This window comes from Tamandua tetradactyla, chromosome 1, assembly GCF_023851605.1.
Source record: "Tamandua tetradactyla isolate mTamTet1 chromosome 1, mTamTet1.pri, whole genome shotgun sequence".
NCBI classification, from domain to species: Eukaryota; Metazoa; Chordata; class Mammalia; order Pilosa; family Myrmecophagidae; genus Tamandua; species Tamandua tetradactyla.
Window position 1 is genome coordinate 5176056 of NC_135327.1, and position 12401 is coordinate 5188456.

A 12401-nucleotide genomic window follows, 5' to 3' on the forward strand; every position below is an offset into this window, starting at 1 on the left:
GTCCTACTAATGTTTTAAAAATATAATTTTTGGCTCTTTTTTCATTTATGAATTGATGGTGCTTGTAGATGGTAGAACTATTTTCATGCTTCTAATTTTCAATGACCTTACTTACAAAAATAAAAGTACTGTCCACCCTAATTCATTTCCAGATTCTTTTTTCAGGAAATTTGATGGATTCCGCCCTGGCCCACTTTGGTCTATTCTCCACCCAGCAGCTAGAGGGAGCCTCCGAGCTGTAAGTCAAAGCACGTCACTCAAAACCCTCCAATGGCTTCTTGTGGCTCTTAGAATACTGTCCAGAGCCTTACGATGGACCCCCATGGGATCTCTGCCCACCCCCTGCCCCATCACCCACCACAATCCTCTCTGCCTCTTCCCTGTTCCTGGCACCCACTAACCTCGACCCTGCCTCCAAGCCTTTGCACTGGCTGTTCTTTTTACCTAGAACACTGTTTCCCGAGGTTGACTCCTTCACCTCCTCCAGGCTGCCACTCAAATGTCAGAGAGCCCTTGGCTGGTTATACCTGGTGCTGTAACAGCCTCTGTGACAGTCCCTACCTGACCCCTACCTGACCCTTTCAGTCTCTGTCCAGTGTCAGCTGCTTTTGGTCTGCCCCCTCCCGCGCCCCTGCCCCCCAGAGGTCAATGCTCTGAGGGTGGGAGCCTCACCGTGCTTTGCTGGCTGCTCTAACCCCAGCCCTTGGACTACGGCCTGGCAAACGGTAGGTGGTCCACAAAAGGGAGGAGCCCCTTTATTCACAGATAGACAGACTACAGTCTTAGCCAAGGGGACCTGTCCCGGTTCCCAAAGCCTGTCCGTCTGGGAAGGGGTAGGCCCCTGAGTGGACAACTGAGTCCCCCTCTGCCAGCCGTGCCCCGCCCCCACCCAAGCCACTTGAATGCGACTGTGTACAGCATGCCACCTCCCACCCTGAGCAGCTCCGGGGGGGCGACAGGGGGCCGCTGTGCACCCATAAACATCCTGTTTTCAGTTGGGTGAGCTTTAGCTTTTCCAGCTTGTAACATGGTTTCAATTCTGCAGAGGTGCCCCGGGACCGGCTGGCATTGTGGACACTTTTGAAAAAAAATTAGAGAATCAAAACAAACTGGCTTCCCTGAGTAGCTTCAGCTCGTCATTAAGAGCCTTCTCCAAGAGATGCCACCTTGACTTGGGGCCAGCGAGAAGCAGCAGAGGGACGAAACGCTGAAGACGTCGCCTGACACACACCAACCCCGTCAAATACCTGCTCAGTCTCAGGTTCAACAAAGAATAATCACATGCGCCCAATGTGTCCGATGCTTTAAAGGCAGACGAGCCGCCAACTCAGCTGTCTGCCCCTTGGCATCTCCCCTGGGTGTCTCAGACACCTCGAACCCCAAACCCAGCATGCCAGGACAGAGGGTGCACTCCCCCACTGCATACCAGCTCCTTTCCTGTCTTGCCCACCTCACTAAATGCACCAGCACCCTGGGAGGTCAGGCCAGACCTAAGTGTCATCCTTGACCCCTCTCTCTCCCTCTTGTCTTTACCTCCGGCCAGAATCCCCCATCTTCTCACCACTTGGATCCAACCCACTGTTTTCTCGGGTTCAGACAATTGCAATAACGTGTTCGTTGTCTCCACGCGTCCATCTTTCCCCCCTGTTGTCTATTCTCCAGGCAGCGGCCAGAGTGGTTTTAAAAAACATAAACCAGATCCCGGGAGATTTTCACATTTACCTCTCCCTCATCTTACGTCTGTCCACAGGACTTAGAAGGAATTCTGATTTCTATGACCCACGGCTGGTCCATTCTTCCTTCTGCAGGCTCAAGCGTTCCGGCTGACTTTTGCTCTTTTACGCATTCATTATAGCCAGCCTGACCTTCTCTCTGATCCTGCATCATTTTAAACTTGCTCTGACCTCAGGGCCTTTGCATGTGTGGCACCCCACTCCCCCCGCCCCCATATCCACCCGCTGGCTCCTCAGTTATCTTTCAGCCCCCACCTTCCCCGACCACCGTCGAGAAGGCTGCCCTTGCTGTCATTTACTGTCAGGTCTGGCTGTTTTATTTTCTTCTCATCCACCTCATTACCACAAACAATGCCATTTATGATGTATTTGGTTGTTTATTGCCTGGGCCCTGGGGATTCAAGGAGAATCAGACAGTCACAGCCCCTGCTCTCATGGGACTGACATTCCATGGGGGAGGCAGGCAAAACAGAAATTTACCCTGCACTTTTCAGTGACAAGAGCCCACCGTTTTCATTCTTTTGTTAAAGCAACCTGGATTGAGATTTGATTTGCAATCAATCATGTTTTCACTCCTTCATTAGGCTCCACGAATACTTGATGAATTCAGTTGCTATGGTTTTTTTGTTTTTTTTTAAACTCATAAGTTCTTTTTTCTCTTTCTCCTTTCCCAAGCCATCAGCGGACACTGGGAAGTGAGCTGCAGAATGCTCCCGGGTCCAGAGACAGGCCTGGGCCTCGATGCCACTGGCGTTCCCCATCGCTCCAAAGCTCTCTTCTTTCCCCACAAAGTTTCTTTTTTTTTTAATTTTAACATTTGTTCCCCCTATTATTTATTTTTATTCCATATGTTCTACTCGTTTGTTGACAAGGTAGATAAAAGGAGCATCAGAGACAAGGTTTTCACAATCACACAGTCACATTATGAAAGCTCTATCATTATACAATCATCTTCAAGAAACACGGCAACTGGAACACAGCTCTACATTTTCAGGCAGTTCCCTCCAGCCTCTCCATTACATCTTGAATAACAAGGTGATATCTACTTAGTGCGTAAGAATAACCTCCAGGATAACCTCTCGACTCTGTTTGGAATTTCTCAGCCTTTGACACTATTTTGTCTCATTTCACTCTTCCCCCTTTTGGTCGAGAAGGTTTTCTCAATCCCTTGATGCTGAGTCTCAGCTCATTCCAGGATTTCTGTCCCACATCGTCAGGAAGGTTCACACCCCTGGGAGTCATGTCCCATGTAGACAGGGGGAGGGTGGTGAGTTTGCTTGTTGTGTTGGCTGGAGAGAGAGGCCACATCTGAGCAACAAAAGAGGTTCTCTTGGGGGTGACTCATAGACCTAATTTTAAGTAGGCTTGACCTATCCTTTGTCCCCACTAAGTTTCTACCTAGATTTTTCTTTGAAACAAATTTGGGCAGAAACATCAGTTGCATTTCAGAGATGGGAGGCCTAGGGCCTAGGCTGGACAGTATGCAAGACTGATAATTTCAACAAGGATTGCCCCCTCTGGAACGCGAGGCCTGAGGAGAGAAAAACCTGTGTCCTTCCCTGATGATAAACATTATAATACCATGAGCTAGCTAGGACATATTTGGAATTCATAGCCTCTATAAAGAATACTTCAGTTTAGCCCTCATGGATTTTTTTCATGTTCCAGAAAAGATTTCTGTAGGAGGAACAGAATTATTCTTTCACATACAGTTCCATTTCTGGCTGGGTTTTTCAAACTATTAACCCAATAATGCAAATATAATTTACAAAGTCAGAAGATCCCTACACTTACCATCCTTCTTCACCTTGGAAAAAGCTGCTTCCCCTTTCATTAGAGTTAAGTAATTCATCAGTTTCCCCTCCTTGCTTTGGTTGCTAGGAAGCTCAGTGATTAACTCTGAACCTGACTGCAGTAGTTAGACTGTGCCTGGGTTTTTTTGGTTCAATTCTTTACCCTTATTCATTACATAGCTTTTTAGTCCTTTGCCTTTGCTTTACTAGCAGTATTTTATATTTTCCATTTAAAATCTTACCAAATCTTTCTGACATAGACTAGAGATAAACAGATGAATTAAATTTATTTCTGAAGCTACTCTCCCTTTTTCCTACTTCCCTTGCAGATTGCTTAGGGGCACAGGAACAGATACTCTAAATAAGAATAGTCCCTTTGCTCACTCTCTCTCTCTCTTTGTAAAACATGCTTTCAGGGGAATGTAAATTGTTTTAAAAGCTTCCATCCTGGCCCACTGCTAATTATTACTGACCCAGGGGGATCTGCACTAATTTACCTTAATAAACTTATTAAATAGCAAATTTCAGGAGGAAGAAACTACACAGCCCTTATTGGATTAGCGAAACTGCCAGTGGACATCACCACTAAAGCAGAGAGAAAAGCTCATTAGCTGCGTCAGGAAGGCAGCAGGATAATCCAAAGTGTGTTTCTAATAAGCCTCTGCTGGCCAGTTTTGTGCCTTCCCTGGGATACTAGCAAAGGTTCAAAGCCTCCAAAAGAGCAAGTAAAAAAGACAAAAAAAGAAAAAAGAAAAGGCCGAGTCTCTTCCCCCAAAGCAGTTGCAGGTGGTTACACATTGAAAAGATTAAATGAAACAAGTAATTTCAAACCTCCAGGTCATTAAAGAACAGATGTGTATCTGCAAGGTTGAAGATCATTTCTTCCATCATCAGGCCGACGCGGACGGATGCTGTGGTGTCCTGTTGGAGAGAAAAAGGGAAAAACACACGTCTTGGGGTCTTCTGTGACCTTGGCCTCCTCCTCCCTCCCCTCCCTCCCCTGAAAGACAGTTTTGGTCTTTCCCCGCCTGCTTGGTTCATACATGGCCTGAGCTGTGTCTCCGTGTGGCACTGGCATGATAATGTTGGACAATTTCTGAGACTTTACGCCAAACTTTTCACCCTTTATATTTACCTTCTTCAGTATTAAAGCGCCCCTAAAATGCCCCTGTAGTTTCAACCATGTTCAGTGTTGCGAGGACCAGAGATGGCTGCAACAAAGGAAGGCGTCTCGGAAAATCTGTTTCCAGGGGTTCCCTACAACCCTGTTTGTTTGCAGGGAGGGCTTGAAGATTTCAGGGAAAGCAGTACAAACTATGTCTAAAGTAACTGGGAGAACTGGGATGCTGGTTCTCTCTTTGCAGGGATCTCCCTTATCATGGACACTGGTTTGCTCCCCTTGTTGTTTTAAAAATAACTGCTCTCCAGCCACAGAAGATAAATTATAAAAACAAATGCATGGACAAAAAACCACTATGATACATCCACACCACAAGAGACTGGGCAGTCATTATGAAATGAAGCCACGCTGAACCTACTGATAGGAAACTACTGTCCAGAAATACAGTATTAAGAAACAAAAACAAGTTGTGTCGCAGTCCGTGTGAAACAACTGTGCAATAAAAGCGTCCAGGAACACGTGCATGCATTTCTAGATCCAAAGTGACGTAGACGGCAGTGCTGTCCACCTGTATTTGGGTCCCTCCTTGAGCTGCCTCTCCTTGCAGGAGGAGAACAGACATCAGGGCTTGCAAACTTCAGCTCTCGGGCCAAATCTGGCCTGCTGTCTGTTTTTGTATGGCTCCCAGGCTGGGAATGGTTTTGATATTTTTTAATGGCGTATAGGTGGTTACCACAGAGGTTGTGTGTTTGCAAAGTCTAAACTATTTACTATTGGGCCCTTTAAAGAAAAAGTCCTGTGGCCCCTGATATATGGTGACTGCATGACTTGTTTGGGCGAATGAAATGGGAGCAGAAGTTACATCTCACTTCAGGTCAAAACTTTAAAAGCCAATCACGGTTGGCCAGGCTCCCTCTTTTCCCGCTTCACAAGACAGTAAATGCCTTGGATAAAATCTCTGTCAGCCTGGGTAAAGATGACAGGGATCAGAGCTGCAGCTGACCGCGACAGATATTACCACAAATGAGAAATAAATCTTTACCATTATAAGCCCCTAAGATTCAGGGGATGTTTGTATCGCAGCTTAACCTCACTTGTCCTGACTAATGCACATGGACAATATGGAGTCCAAGGCTTCTCCACCCTGGCTACACAATGGAATGCTCTAGGGAGCTTTAAGCAATCCTGAAACCCAGGTTGCTCCCCAGATCAAAAAAAATCAGAATGGTTGGGGGGGGGGGTCCTGGCATTGGGGGGTGTCAAAAGCTCCCAGGTGCGGCCGAGGTTGAGGATCACTGGTCTAAAAGGGAACACAGCCCCCTGCCAGGCCCGTTCCTGGGGGCTGTCTGCCAAGGCGCTCTCTCAGCCACTCCACAAGCATTGACTCATTTCGTCCCACAGAGCTCTGTGGGATGATGAGCGCCATTATTTTCCCATTTTACAGATGCACAGACTGAGGTTCACAGAGGTTAGGTAACCTGCTCGAGGCCACACGGCCAGCACAGTCAGGATCTGAACCCAGGCCATCTGTTTCTGGAACAACAGTGCTTCTGAGGGCCTGGGGGGGCGGGGGCTGGCTGGAGGAGAGGCACGAGGTCTTTTCTGGTTTTTACCGGGGGACTGTATTACTTCTATTATAAAAATAAAGAGTAACATAAACCCCTCTTGACCCTTAAAAAAACCAACCCCCAAAAACAAAGCTGGTGAGCTGAGCTCCTCACACACAAGGCATGAGCCCAGGGACACTTCATCAGGGTCAGTGCCAGAGCTTAGCACTCTGGGGCCTGGCTGCAAGTCCTGAAAAATGAGGAGAAAACAAAGAAAACAAGCTCTTCAGGGCCTTGGAGGGAACCTGCGTGCGACCTGGGAAAAGGTTTGGGTGTTATTTACACCCAAACCGCTTCACAGCTGTGTGATGCGCTGCCTGCCCCCTCATTGCTGCACCTATTGGGGTGCCCCCCCCCCACCATCCTCCCATCTTACGGGACATGAAGCCAGAGGAGCTGCGACCCAAAGAAGGCATTAAAAGGAACTACTCAGAAAAACGTCGACTCCCGGGCCAGCACACAGAGGAGGAAAAGCGACGCTGTATACTACATGGCTTCTCTGTGAAAGGATTTAACAGTCATAAGAAGGCGCACTAGACATCGAGAAAGCTGAGAGTATTATCTGCTGATACTGGGAGGGTGTGAAGAGAAGGTCTGCACGTGTGCCATGGCGGCAAGGGAGAGGAAGGAGACCTGAATGCTAGTCTCTCTTGGGAAGACAGAGACCACGCCTAAAAGAGAAAAATCAAGAAGCAGGGACCTAAGCGTGTTGTTTAGAAACTTGGAGATAAGTACCAAACGAATCAGCAAGAGTCAGAAGTCTTGTCTCTGGACAGAAAGAGAGAATGGGGCATTATCAGGGCCCACTGCTTTTCAAAGTACTTTCTTTCCTTTGTAGAATTCTACGAAGTTTAAACTATGCACATGTTTTAGAGAAAACGGAATTAAAGTACAGTAATTCCACTTCTCATTATCTACCCCAAAGAAACTCATTCACGTGAACAAGGGGACTTGTCAAAATATGTTCATCACAGAACTGCTTGCAACAGTAAATGATTGGAAAAAATTTAACTATCCAGCCAAAGGAAAATAGAAGAATAAAATGTGATATGCTCATACAATGGACAACAAAACTACAACAGAAGGAGATGAACCAGGTTTCAGTTTAACGTGGAGAAAGCAAATATATGTACACACACACACACACACACACACACACACACACACACACATAGTTGAGTGAAAAAAAAACCCAATTTACTGTTAATTATATTACTACATATTTTCCATGGGCACTGATATATTTATAAATATCTAAAAGGATAAACCCAGAGCCATTAAATTGGTATTTCTTTTAGTCTCCAGTACCTTTGAGCAGCAAGAAATAAAAACCTAAAATTGTGGAATTCTAACCCATACCAAACTCTGAAATCTGTTCTGCAACTAATTGTTGCGATGTACTTTGAAATTTATTATTTTTTTGTATGTATGTTATTTTTCACAAAAAAGGAAAAAAATAGAGAAGATAGGATTTAACAAATGAGTATGACTGCTATATAATTATATATAGTTATAATATATAATAATTATAACAGTTACCTCTGGAAGGTAGAGGGGAGGAAACAGGAATTAGAGGTCATGAACAAAGTAAACTTAAGCATTACTGAGAATATTTTAAAATTCTTTAAAGAGGAAGGGACTCAGGTATTCATCATATATTTAAAAATTAAAAAAATATTTTAAAGACACCCAAAATGATTCTGTGAAGAACTTTTTGAATGCCTACCTACTCTTCATTCCCATTATTTCAGGTATCCTAAAATCTGTTTGCTTGTGCCCAGATTGTTTTAAGATGCACTGGTGGCACCACCTTTTTTTTTTTTTTTTGCATGAGCAGGCACCGGGAATCGAACCCGGGTCTCCGGCATGGCAGGCAAGAACTCTGCCTGCTGAGCCACCATGGCCTGTCCACCACTTTTTTTAAAATACAATTTTATTGAGATATAAATAAACACTAAATAATCCATCCGAAGTATACTATCAAGGGTTTCACAGTATTATCATATAGTTGTGCAGCCATCACCACAGTCATTTTAGAACATTTTCATTACTCCAAGAAAAAAAAGATTAAAAAGAACATCCAAAACATCCCTTGTCCCTTAATGCCCCATTTGTGCATTTATTTAGTCTTTGTTTAATCTCTCATCTGGGCGGCAGTATTTTCATTTTTTTGTATTTTTTTAATGGTTTCTTTAATTGTAAAATATAACATATATACAAAAAACCAATAAATTTCCAAGAACATTTTAACGAATAGTTAAGGAACAGATTTTAAAGTTTGGTATGGGTTATAGTTCTACAATTTTTTGTTTTTTCTTCTAGCTGCTCCAAGACACTGAGACCAAAAGAAATATCAACATAATGATTCAGCAGTCAGACTCATTTGCTAAATCCTAACTTCTCTGTTATATTCCTCCTTCTCTTTTTTCCCTTTTTTTGTGAAAAATAACATACATACAAAAAAGTAATACCTTTCAAAGTACATCGGAACAATTAGTTGTAGAACAGATTTCAGAGTTTGGTATGGGTTATAATTCTACAATTTTAGGTTTTTACTTTTAGCTGCTCTGAGACACTAGAGACTAAAAGAAGTATCCATGATTCAGCAATCATACTCATTTGTTAAACCCTACCTTCTCTGTATAGCTCCACCATCCCCTTTGATCTTTCTCCCACTCTTTAGGGGTATTTGGACTATGCCCATTCTAACTTTTTCACGTTGGAAGGGGCAATAATATGGGGTAGAGAGATGGAACTAGCTGATGCTCTGGAGAGGCTGGGCCCTCTGCATTTCAGGACTTATCTGGTCCAGGGACCCATCTGGAGGTTGGAGTTTTCTGGAAAGTTACCCTAGGGCATGGAAACTTTGTAGAATCTTATATATCGCCCTAGGTGTTTTTTTATGATTGGCAGACATGGTTTGGTTGGGGGTTGGCAAGTTATGATAGGAAGCAATGTCCACCTGAAGCTTGTGTAAGAGTGACCTCCAGAGTAGCCTCTCTGAACTCTCTCAGCCACTGACACCTTATCTGTTACATTTCTCTTCCTTCTTTTGGTCAGGATGGCATTGTCCATTCCACGGTTCCCAGGTCAGGCCCATTCCTGGGAGCATCTCCCACACCGTGGAGGCAGCACTTCTTTTTTTTTTTTTTTTTTTACATGGGCAGGCACCGGGAATCGAACCCGGGTCCTCGGGCATGGCAGGCAAGCACTCTTACCTGCTCAGCCACCGTGGCCCGCCCGAGGCAGCACTTCTTAAGGAACTTGATAAAAACCAGCAGTGCAGAGGGGAGAGAGTCTGGAGCGACCCCAGAGAAGTGGCACCGCCCCAGGGGTAAAGTAACAGGGAGTGTTGCCCAGCGGCCAGACCACTGTATCCAAGTAGAAAATGTTTTTCCAGAGTTGCAAAACAAAACAAAACAAAAACCCCAAACACAAATGGTGGCGACAGTTACCTAATGCGAACTGCACCCGGACTGAGGGCGATGGGAAAGCCGTGGAGTCACCCCGGGCTGCCAGCAGCGCCCCAACGGGCTCCATAAACACCCGGCCAGGTCAGCGGGCTTCAGACCCCTGTGCGGCTTTGGGGGTGGGCAGGGGGGAGAACCCTCTGTCTGTCCGGTCAAACCGAGGAGGGTTGTCAGCTAATAAGAGGCCACTGACCCCTTCAAGCCCAGCCTGATGTCACCCCCGCCCCGGACGCTGAGGGCGCTGGCACATATGTCAGCACCAGCCCAGGGCATGACACAAGGGTAGTTTATTGCCAAAATCGCACCCCCAGTCCACTTTCCCGCACCTGCCAGCCTACTTCCGTAAACCCAGAGAGAACACCCGAAATCGGATGTTCCAAAAGCCTTTAAGACGCCACTCACGCGAAAACCATTCTTGTTAATCATCACATACTCTTTGGATTAAAAAAAAAAAAAGAAATCCGTGGTTCATTTCTTAAACAAGCGACAGCAGAAATGGAATGCTTTTTAAAAATTATCAATTTGAACCAGAACCCAGAACTGGGAAAAGGGAGTTTTTTTTTTTTTTCCCTGAAACAGCCTGCAGTCTGTCGCTCAGCCTTCGGGGGGCCCGCGCTGGGGAAAGCAGTGCCGTCTTTGTTTGATGACAGTGGTCGGCGGTGGCTGTGTCCCAGGGAAGACACACATCGGACTGCAGGGCTGCCGAGGTTTTCATCGGCCTCAACGCCCTGCAGCCTTCTCAGGGCTTGGGTTTCAAACCGGCCAGGCCGCGTGTTCACTTCGGAAGCTGCCGAGGGGGCTGGGGGTGCGCCCCGGGCCGCAGCTCTGCAAACTAATTATTATGCATTCTTGGGGAAGCCTCTTAATTAGAGGAGAATGGTCTGCCCTCTGGATCAGTCACTTATCTCAGGACACGTGGTGGTATCTCCTGCATGGACAGGAGGAGGTGAGAGCATAAAAAGAGAAAGTCTTTCCTAAAATGAAACTAACCTGATAATTAACCAAACGTGCATGAAGAAACCAAACCTGCATGTGGGTTTCTGGAGGTTTCAGATTTTGAATGCAAAAGTTACTCAGGGTCAATTCTGTTGTTGGACAGAAAACAGCAGTTGTTTTCTATCGAAACGTCTCCCCCAAAGGTTATCAGCTCCCGGTGTAGGCTGGCCCAGGGAAATGTTTTTGCCAAAAAAAAAAGCTGCTTTAATGAATCAGAATTCTCTTTGGTAAAGAATTTCCTTTTCTGTGTTTTCCAAGTTTTCCGTGTTGAGCATGCAGGCACGCAGTGTGCCTTTGTAGGAGACGGTTCTAACGGTTCGATTCAAAGAGGTAAGATTTCTACGCTATTTATTCAGAATCGCAAGTGTGGACAAAAGCAAGGCACGCCCCCAGTTCATCCTGAAAAGAACAGAAAATGGTTCCGCTCCTGTTCCTGTGAATGTGCTGGTGGGGTTCTCTCACAACGCTGGTCGAATAATTGAAAATATAATACTACTGATAATAGCCAAGCTTCATTGCAGAGTAGGAATTAACAGTGTGGGCTCACAGATTGCCCGAGATCAAGGCCAGCTCCATTTCTAACTCGCTGAATGACCTTCTCCAAGTTACTTAATCTCTGTAAACCTCCGTTTCTATCTGTGAACTGGGGTTAATAATAATACCTACCTCCCACAGTTATCATGGGGTTAACATGAGTTTTTCAAAGCTTGGGTATAATTAAGTCAAAGTTTACTTTTAATCACCAGTGTCAAAAAGAGAAAGGAAATGGAAGAAACAGGACAGGGGTTGGCAAATGATGGCCCACTGCCTATGTTAGTAAAGAAAGCTTTGCTGGAACCCAGTGATGCCCAGTCACTCACTCACTGTCTAATACGACTTTGGGGCTGCACTGACGGGGCTGAGCCGTGGCTATGGACATCACGTGACCTCCAAAGCCTAAAGTATTTATGATCCATTTAGAGGAAAAGTTTGCCAATCCCTAGAATGGATGACACCACATCGGCGTGCATCATACACACATAACGGGAGAACCTCTACTCACGGGGGGGGTGGGGTGGGGGGTGGGGTATGAGCAGGTACTGGGCCATGATGTAAAATGTATTTACGTGATTGCATTAAAAAGTTTACAAAGCTGGTTAACGACGGCGAAGAGCTTAAAACCATGCCTAGAACGGAGCAAGTGCTGGATCAACGTGAGCGTGATGCCACTGACTATTCATATTAGTATCACCATCACTGTGATTACACGCGGCTGTACAAGGTCGTTTGGTCTGTGAGCGGCGGTGGGGGCGCTGGGACTCAGGTCTCACCCGACCGCAGCCTCCGTGACTCTCTGGCTATGCCCTGGTGCCAGCTTTCACTTCTTTGGCCTGAGGAATGTCCAAGGCCACAGCCCAGAAGAGGTGCGCTGTCCCCTGGCCAAACGTCCCTGCAGCCAGAGCCACTTGGCCTCTGCGGGATCTGCGGTCTCTGCCTGAGCTGAGCCACTTACTTGATCTCATTTGGGATACCTGTTATAAAGATTTAGAGACCGTCTTTACTAGACATTAAAAACAAAACACTAGTCAGCTAGCAAACGAAGCAGTATGATGATATGGAGACACGTAAATGAGCAGTTAATAAATCTTAGCAAAAATAATACCACTTATTGGCCTTCTAGGTCTCCTCTTAACCTAGACCTG

The 12401-nt window shown here is 45.7% G+C and overlaps 1 protein-coding gene across 1 annotated transcript in view; it reads right to left on the reverse strand.

Moving 5' to 3' along the window:
* EYA2 (EYA transcriptional coactivator and phosphatase 2) overlaps positions 1-12401 on the reverse strand; it is a 310794-nt gene that overhangs the window by 42796 nt on the left and 255597 nt on the right. The window contains exon 10 of the mRNA XM_077167750.1: positions 4358-4447. Within this exon, the coding sequence (XP_077023865.1) occupies positions 4358-4447 (90 nt within the window). The remainder of the gene's footprint in view (positions 1-4357; positions 4448-12401) is intronic.